Source organism: Poecilia latipinna, unplaced genomic scaffold (assembly GCF_001443285.1).
Source record: "Poecilia latipinna isolate Pla-1442-1.1 unplaced genomic scaffold, P_latipinna-1.0 Scaffold295, whole genome shotgun sequence".
In the NCBI taxonomy this organism is placed as follows: Eukaryota; Metazoa; Chordata; class Actinopteri; order Cyprinodontiformes; family Poeciliidae; genus Poecilia; species Poecilia latipinna.
The window spans coordinates 196,804-206,525 of NW_015112911.1; the positions used below are offsets into that span (position 1 = coordinate 196,804).

The 9,722-nt window shown below is 38.9% G+C and overlaps 1 protein-coding gene across 1 annotated transcript in view; it reads left to right on the top strand.

Moving 5' to 3' along the window:
• Positions 1 to 5,005: 5,005 nt before the first annotated feature.
• The window catches only part of LOC106948572 (ras-related protein Rab-26-like), a 95,465-nt gene continuing 90,748 nt past the window's right edge, over positions 5,006 to 9,722 (top strand). Inside the window, exons 1-2 of the mRNA XM_015034326.1 lie at positions 5,006 to 5,585; positions 8,738 to 8,848. Of these exons, the coding sequence (XP_014889812.1) occupies positions 5,409 to 5,585; positions 8,738 to 8,848 (288 nt within the window). The 5' untranslated portion in view covers positions 5,006 to 5,408. The remainder of the gene's footprint in view (positions 5,586 to 8,737; positions 8,849 to 9,722) is intronic.

Here is a 9,722-nt window from a genome sequence, read left to right on the forward strand (position 1 = left end):
ATGACCTAATTATTCTATTCAGGAGTCGTACAGCAGAGATGCATCTAAAAGTTCTAATAACACTGGCCCTTGAGGACTGGAGTTTGACACCTGCGAGCTATTCCCAATCAATGTGAAGGTTTCGAAGCTCTCAGTTTTAAACGAATAAGTTCTACAAACGTCCTGAGGACACCTGAAAGTAAATGTACCAACCGGTTGAAAATGTAAAAAAGGAAAATCGCCACCATGACAGCGGTCAACTTGTTTCATTTTCTCACCAAGTCTCTGTGGCTTCCTGCCTGTTTTTTTTTTTTTTTTTTTGTTTTTTAAACTAGCTTTAGCTTAGCTGGATTTTGAGAGTTGAGCCACATTAGCATGCTATCTTTGACCAGAATACAGTGTCAAAACAAGCTCAATTTCACTGGAGCACATGCGTAAGAAAATAGCAAAAAACACTAATGACGTCTCCTTTGTCAAGACATTTTCAAATCTAAATATTTTTCTTTAAAAAATCTCAAATACACAGGAGAAATATTTGATAGACTGAAAAACCTGTTTTAATACATTTGGACAAAATAGTGTTGAAAGTAAGATGTGCAAAATTTCTACAGCTGAAAAGTTTTTCCATCTTCCGCTGAGATGTACTTTTTCTTCTTCTCAAGCACTTCTATTAATAAAGAATGAGATGTAAATGTCTTCCAGGAGTATTTTCCGGCATGGTGGAGCACCATTTCGCACAACAAAATGTGAAAACTATGTTTCCAAGATCACAACAATTCAGACAATGTGTTGTCAAAAGCAGATTAACCAAAAGTATCCAACAAACCTGATCAACTCTGAGCTCTGATGACAAGAATGGGTCATCATAAGTCAATACTTGGTCCAGAACCTGCAGTAGGGAAAACTTGAGTTGAAGAAATTTTAAAGAAGAAACATAAGCACTGTAAGTGTTAATTATTTGCATAAATTTTAAGAATTTACACATGAAATCCTTAAAATGTATACAAAGTTTGAATCAGCCATCATTAATCCACTGAGACATGGAGAAAAGACTGAAAAGCCACAGAACAGACACTGCAGTACCAAACAAAAAGACCAGCAGATGGTGCTGTTACTCCAAACACCAAGTCTTATCGGCCCCCTGCTGAACCTCTACAGATAAAAATATGTGGTTAGAATATTTTTCAGGAACAGCTCAAGTACAACCAAGCATCAAGCCTGTCACAAACTGGAAGATGTTGGACAACCATTCTCACTGAACACAGGGAAGAACGTCTTCCTTCACACACGGAAAAGCCAGATGTCTTCTGGAGAAAAACTTTATGGAGAAACCTAATTTTGGACTACTTAACCTTTATGAGAAAAAGAATGAGATGGGTGTGAATACAACTGTAAAGGGGAGCTTCATGCTGAGGAATTGTTTCACTGGGGTTTAATTAAAAAAAAAAGAATCGACAGTGGAAGTTGTTAAATCCTCTTCATTTCTTGTCCTCACTCCCTTAGTTTGGTCCTTCTTAACTCTTTCTGTTTCCTTTCTTTTTACCTTCCAAAAAGGAAGGCAACAACATATCATATTTCTGTCCTTGCCTTACATCTTTCTCTCCTATTTCCTTGTGTCCTTCTCCTTTCCTTTATTGCATCCTACCCCTGTTCTTTCTTTCTCCTTTGTCTTTCTTCCTTCCTTATTATTCCTTGTGCCACCTCCTTCCCCTTGTGGCATGCCTTGTTTCTTCTATGTACCCTCTCTTTTTCATACCCTTATATCCTTACTTTCTTCTTTTCCTCTCCTTCATTTATCCCCTTATTCCTTCTTTGTGTCCTTTTCTCCTTTCTTGCATTCTACCCCCTTCATTCTATACCTTTCTTCTACCCTTGCGTCTTTGTTCTACCTCTCTTTCTTACATTATTTCCCACCTCCCCTCCATTAATGGCCCTTCTTTTCTTCCTTCCCCTGGATACTTCTTCCTTCTTTGTACAAACGTTTACCATGTATTAATAGAGATTTTATTATTTTATATTTTATGGTGAATGCAAAGGTTGTGATTTCTGGAAAGTTGACTTCACCCTGAGCTTAACAAATCATGTCTGTCCAGATAACAGATAAATGTGTCTTTGTGAAGGTGTTCCAGCATGTTGAATAAATTCCCCGGAGAATGAAAAGCCTTTTACTGCACAGTCTATTTTTCACGACAACGTCCAGTACAATTTATTTCTCAGTATCAGCTGAGGATCCTAACTGTTTTTAGCAAAAAGAAAGAGACCTTGAGAGTCTCGGTTACGTTAACAAGCAACCATTGTAATTTCTCAGACACTGCTGTAGAGCATTATGTGCAACAGCGAGAAAAACTGTACTGTTTGCTTTTAACATCTATTGACATAGGAGCAGACTTTTCTTTACTGCCATGAACGCCTTGGTTTTCTGTTGTTCATTTTGGCCATTTCTCAACTTTTTTGCCAGTAGGACACTACTTTATGTTCACCTTGAACATTTCACATGGATAGAACGTACAGATCTTAAACTCTCTTCTCTTTGGATCTCAGGTTTTTCTATAGGATGTAGACCCTGTGAACTGGTCTGGCTATGGAAGAAAGCTGTTTTTTGTGCCTGGTGAACACTTTCTGTGGCCATATGTTTCTGCTAAAACTCCAGATGGCCACCCATTTTCAGTTTTCTGTCAGCAGCCATCAGACTTTTATTTAAAATGTGCTGAAATATGAAAGAGTGCCATGCAGTCGAACAGGGTTCTCAGGACATTTTGAAGAGAAACAGGCCCACAGCATCTTACATCTCCCACCATAGTGAGCCTCTTAATTTATTCCTGAATTTATTTGCAACTATATAAACTAAAAGGTTTCTCGTTGTCTAACAGATTCTCAATTAAGTTGGAATTTTTCATCTGAATACATCCATCCGTTGTCCATACCCATTGGGTAACTTCAGAGCAGGTGGCCGTCCCCAACGGTCATTGAGTGGGAGATGGGGTACACCTTTGAGATATTGCAGTGCATCACTGGGCAATAATTTGAATATGCAAACTGCCTAATTTGGGGATAACTTTGACTTATGTGACATATTGCTTCCAATAGGTTCCTTTTCATGTGCAGCAGATGCATATTAGTGATGGTAACCTCTGATTCACCCTAAACCCATCTGGAATGTTCTTTGCCAAAGGCTTGATCTTAGTTTTCCCAAAGCACACAATCTCAGAAAAGATTATCAAGTTCCACATGTTTATATTTGGGATGGTAAGTCATGAAAGGCTTTATTTGCATAACTAATTAGCACGTGGTTGATGCCCAGAAGATAGTTATGGTCCACTAGTTAGAGATGACACATTCTGATCAACTTCAAGTATAAATAAATACATTTTAAGGGATACAACTGTGTGTTTTTCTTTTTAAATGTTATTTAAACAATTTATTTATACTGCTATAAATAAAATAACACTTTTTTCTTACCGTAAAAGAGTCAAGTGAGAAAAACGACTTTACACCAAAGCTAAATGGGCAGCGTTCCTCGGTCCGTTTGCTTGGAAGTCTGTCTTTCTTGCAGAAGCAGTCATGGATGGGCGTGTATGCTCCACTTCGTGTTTTGAAGCTCATTGGGTTTGATACATCAGTCGCACAGCCAGGGTGTTTTTAATAGCCTCGCCTCCAAACTGATCTGCATGCTTGTTTGCTGCGATCCCCGCCTCCAGACTGCAAATCAATTTCCTTGTAGCCTTTCCATCAGGTTTTTCCTTTATGGGGACTTTGATGGTTTGCTTACTGATTGCACACTCTGTCACACCACTATCTATTCCAGGCCCCCACCAACTGTGTAGCATGTCGCAGACATTTCTCACCGTCCACCAATTTAGTTTTGAGATATTTCCAGTTGGGTTGATGTTAAAGCAAACATGCCAAGATTAGAAAAGATTACAGAAAAGGGTCCCACGAGGAAACTCTGTCCTCAAGAATAGACATCAAACTGCATCAAAAGTTTTGAAAGAAAATGATGTTCTGCAGATTTTGCTTCAAAGTAGCAATAAAACATGCACGCAGTGTAGATCTCAGAAGAATGAGTCTGCCGTGCTGTGGACAGCACATCCTTTGTGCTCATGGTTACAAAAATGGCATGTGGAGCATGCATTAATGGGTTCCTAAAAGATGTGAGCCAACTGCCTAAAACTTGGTGACATATGCTATATTTTCATGCAGGCTGGAAGTTGGCCCAAGGCCTTTATAGACAGACAATTTTTTTCACATTTTGTCACGTTGCAGCCACACATTCCACCCCCTTTTAGTCAATACGTTCTTGTAGTGGAAGTCTTTTGGGGGCATTTCTGCACATATAGATACTAAAACCTTTACCCACTCTGCAAAATAACTCGAGCTCATTCAGTCCAGATGGAGAGTTAGACTAAACCTTTAGGTTCATTATCATCTTAAAAATTGACGTTTAATTTTAGTTGCTCAAAACTGTCGGGTGTATTGAAATTAATTAATTTGACCATTGTGCACTGATAAATGCCTAATTTATCTGAAAAGGTTGAAGTCATTTTTATATTCATTAGACAGAAATATACAAAGGGTTTTAAAAAAACTATATTTTATATAAATAATGTTAGTTTTGATAATTATGGCTCATTGTATTTTCTACCATTTTTTTCTTCCATTCAACTTTCCATAGTGCTTGGATACACGGTAGACTTGTTTTTCAATGGCTTTAATGACCTACTTTCCTTGCTTTGGAATCTGCTGGACAGCTGTTAAGTCAGAAGACTTCTCTATGATCTTGTAGGCCTCAGCATAACATTTCACTAAAAAAGTCTTCTTTAAATTGATATGAAATATTTTATTTTTCTGGAAAACTGGATTTTTAGATTTTCGTTAAGTCTTAATAAAATAAAAAATGAACGAGTTAAGACGTTAAACTAAATTACGAAATTAAAGGCAAGTCTCACTCGGGACGCTATTAATGATAGAACCACCTGCTTTGATGATGAGTAGGATTGATTTCGGTATTCTGAACTGCATTAATCGGTTTTCTTAAAAAGCCAAAACATATTTTTGGCTCTATGTAATGTTAATGTGATTTATTAACATTAAGTTGTTAGTGTTATTGTTATGATTATTTTAAGTCTAGTCTTTCGCATCGAGACGAAAGCAACACGCTGCGAGACAGCGCGAGCGTAAACAGTCCTCAGCTTTCTCACATCCAGCTGCACCAGCGGGACAACAGCCGCCCCTCCTCAGAGCCAGAGCGCTGACGCTTTTCTTCTTTTTTTATTTTACGCACAGCCATGATTCTGACGCACAGGTGAACTTCTCTTCCCTCAACCGCGCAGCAGCAACAACTTAACGTGGAGTAAAGTGTTTTCCTCTCTAACCAACCCGAAACTTCACGCGCTCCTCACTTGAAAAGCTTAAAAGTTGAACTCAGAGCCATGTCCAGGAAGAAGGCAGCGAAGGGCAAAGGGACCTCCAAGAGCCCAAAGGCGTCTCCGAGCAGCGGGCGGACGGCGAAGGGTCTGGCCGCAGCCGGCGCTCCGTCCTCGGCTCTGGTCTACCCGAGCAGACCGTCCATCAGCAACAGCGGCGAGTTTTACGACATCGCTTTCAAGGTAAGCAGAGCTGGCATTTTGAACGCCTCCCGAAACGCTCGTGCCGGTGAACCTGCCAGTCAGAGAAAGCACGTGCAAGTTTTCCCAGCTGCAAATTCCACTAATTCAGCTTCACGCGGGCTGCTTTAATTCTGTAATGCATCGTATACCTAAAAAAAAGTGAACTACAGTGCGTAAGTGAGATTTTATTAGCGATTATTTGAAAGTTTCACAGTATTTTGGTAACATATGGGAGCGTATGTGTTGTACACAAAAGTAAAATACGAAGGGCTTTGAAAATGAACAAAAACAAGTTGCATTTTCGACGCATTCTATGTGGTAATTGTCGGTTACTGTCAATATTTTTGAAGAAATACATTAAAATAGTTGTTTTCACATCCTCTGAACGTCTTTTACAGTGCTTGTAAACCTAAAACGGCCAGTAGTCTTTGTTTGGGATGCGGGTTGTCTATATAGTTTAATATTTGTGTAGTGCGCCACAGTCCAGTGCAATAACCCAGAGGAGATGATGGAGACAGGTTTCTATAATTAATGAGATCAATTAACTGCAGAGCAGGATGAGGCTTTTGCTGGAGCAGGAGTCCAGCTGATAAAATGTTTATTGCACCTACACACCCTGCAGTAGTAGAACATAATATATCTTTGAAGTTATCATCATTAAAGCATACATATACACAAATTAGATGGAATATTTTAATGCTGTAAGTGAGGTTCATGACTGTATTTTATAATTCAACTTTGACCTGAATTGAGACATTTAGCAATGCATTCTATATTGTTTAACAAAGCAAGAAAAATTAAATGGTAACTTTTTTTGTTGTTGTTGTTAAATGGAGATTTTGACCAAAGATGAGTTGGCCTGGATTGTTTCTAATCCAAATGGATGTTTTCAGTCTTTAAACGCATAAAAGAAGAACAAGCATTGTGAAATTCATACAAAATCAAACAATCCTATGCATTTTTTTTACGCTAATGCACAATTGTGAGATTATTCTAAATTTAATATATTGGGTTTAAGTGACATTGCTATCTGCAGGTAGCAGTGTTTCTTACTTCTTTTCCACAAAAACATTGTCCCAATGGAGCTCAGTGCTGCCCCCTATAAGTGCAACAGAGTACTTTCTTCCTCAACATGTGCATTTTTATTATGTATTTTTGGCCAATGAGAAGATCAATTCAGTTTATTCATATAGCACATCATCAGAAGGCACTTTACAAAAATCCATCCAATCATACACACATTCCAGAAAAAGACTGTGACTCACATTTATTTAAAAGTGGATAAAATGTGTAATCAAACATGCATATTGGTGATATAAAGAGAAATGGCAATGGACATGTGTGACACAGAGCCACAAGAGGTGAGGCAAAGCACACCATTGCCTCGCCTCGCCCTGCTTCCAACTATCTGAATGAGCAAAGTCAGCAATTTTGACCATAAAAATGATAAAAATCATTCAGGAAACAACTTTCTAGAACAGTCTAGTGGGCATATTGATTGTTCTCTTGTCATTGTTGGCATTTGACTTGTCATAGTGACTCACCTCCCCTGATTGCACCTCACTGCACTAATGGAAAGCCAAATCAGAGGCTTGTGTTGAATTATGTCCAGTTCCTGAATAACTTGGATTCCTTTTAATTCTTTGGAAGTGCGTTATCATCACAGTGCGTACGATTTTTGTTTCTTAATTTTTTGTTTTATTGACATGTTTTGCCATGATACAACCACAAACTCTTAAGGCAAAATGACTAATAATGGTGATTGATGTGGGTTTCTCCCAGAAAACCTGCCAAGCCCAGTGGTTAGGGGCACTAGGGCAGTCCACCACTACTGCGTTTTTGTGTTGAAAAATATGGAGGTGCATTATAATTTGGAAGAAAAAGCGTGTGAGGCCAACGGGCAAGTGCAAGGACGATGCAATTCATTGCATCAGCTACAAACCGAAAGACTGGTGAATAAAAAAACCCTGTTTAAAAGTACACAAATGACACTTAGCCTGGTGGAGGGCTAGTAAAGCCTGGTGGCCCACCAGGCTTATATTACCCTATGGCTCTACATAAATCACTTCATAGGCTGAGGCAGACTTAGAAAAGCTGAATGGAAATGCAGCAGTTTTAGAATTTTGTTTGCAAAAGTTTTACACCATGTATTATTTTCCTTCTACTACAAAATTATAAACTACTTTGTGTTGAAATCCCAGTTAATCACATTGAAGTTTGTGGGCTGACATGACAAAATGTGGACATTTTCAAGGGTAAGGATACTTTTAGTAGACACTATGCTATAAATAAATGTAAAAGGTTTGAGGGCCAGTTTTATTCTAATGCTAATGCTCTACTGCTCTCAGTCTGCAGTCTCCACATGCTTTAGACCAAGCCGTGCATAAAAGGATGTAATTACTGTTAAATGCATGCAGTTAAGCAGTTCACAGTAGCTTTCCAGTGTGATGCAAAGATATGTTGAACCTACAAGTGTTCTTTATATTTAGGTTTTTTGAATTTATATTGGACTCTATAGAGCTTCCATTCAAACATTTATGTAAATGTTTCACACAAAACCACTGTCGGTTTCCTTTTTATGACAAAAACTGTGAGTTGAACAATGCCTGTTAGGTCACACCCAACGGTAAACATATTTTCTTAATCCATGCCACCATTAGTGTTTTAATAGACAGAGTGTTTCTTTTGTGTTTACACCAACAGAAACATGTTGAAAATATGAGATGTCAGTCGTATAACACGAGGAACAACTGAGATGTGGACTGCATGTGAACAAAGTGATATCTGGGAACTTTATCGACCGATGATGTCGACAGTGTTACTTTTCTAATATATGAGCAGGGCTTAAGAGATTTAAATATTAAACACTTAATAGATTAAGCGATGGATAATCAGGAACGACGGACCACAGCTGGAGACCGCCGAGGTAATTAGAATTGTAAAATGCAAATGGAAGACTTAATCATAACCAGCTCTGAGGAAATGTCAATCCAATCTTCCGTCACTCTGGCACGGACAGCCCGTCTCTGCATCAAAGCGACACATTTGAAACTGTTAACTGTTTTAAATGTTGCATCTAATCACTGGAAATGAATGATTATATTTAAATTTCATCAGGTGGATAACCATATGCTGTGTTGTTTCTGCTTTAGGTGATGCTGGTGGGGGATTCAGGCGTGGGAAAGACCTGTCTGCTGGTCCGCTTTAAAGACGGAGCCTTTTTAGCCGGCAGCTTCATCTCCACCGTCGGCATCGATTTCAGGGTATGCACTCACACACGCTCACATGAAGACATTCTGAAGGTCAATGTGTTCAGAGGTAATCACCTTTGGATGCTTCTTTTACAATGCCATGAAAAACAACTGGTGGATTTTGAAGGTTTCGGTATTTTGTCATGTTACAACCACAAACATTCATGGATTCTATGTGACAGATCAACAACTCTTGCATAAAAAATGTCGTGGTTTTCAATTTTGTTTTACAAAGACAGATCTGAAAATTACAACAGGCTTTGCTCAACTACTGTTTTACTTTCAAGTCTTGCCATGTTGTAGTTCTTGCTGTATGTTGAGGTTCCAACTGGACGGTTAATCTCTACCTCGGTCTCAATCGTTTTGCAGCTTCTGACAGGTTTTTTTGGGACTGGCCTTATTTGACTCTGCTGGCCTTATTTGACTCCAACCAGCTTCCCTGTTGATGCATTCCCACAGTATGATGCTGCTAGCCACGTGTTTCACTGTGGAGACGGTGTGATGTGCTACAGTAGTTTTCTCACACATTGCAAGTTCAGTTTTTTTTTTTCAGTTTTTTTTTTTCTTCTAATCTTATCCCTGCATCAAAAACATACCTGGAATGTTGCTTTGATTCTTCCATGCATGTTTCGAGGAATCCTTTAGCTTCCTGTGGCAACCATTCAGCTCTGCTAAACGCCAGGGTGGACATGGCTCTGCCTTCGAAAGCTGCAATTTCGAAGTGACTCCTTCAATCAACTCCTTCAGACTAGCAGAAGCAATTGGCAAACACCTGGTGGAACTTCACATCTGCTGAGTTCTTCATACGAGCTGTCAGTTCAACGCTGGTAAACCCCCTCCCTCTCTATAAAAGAATACAAAAATCTATTCACATGAGTGGAAAAGG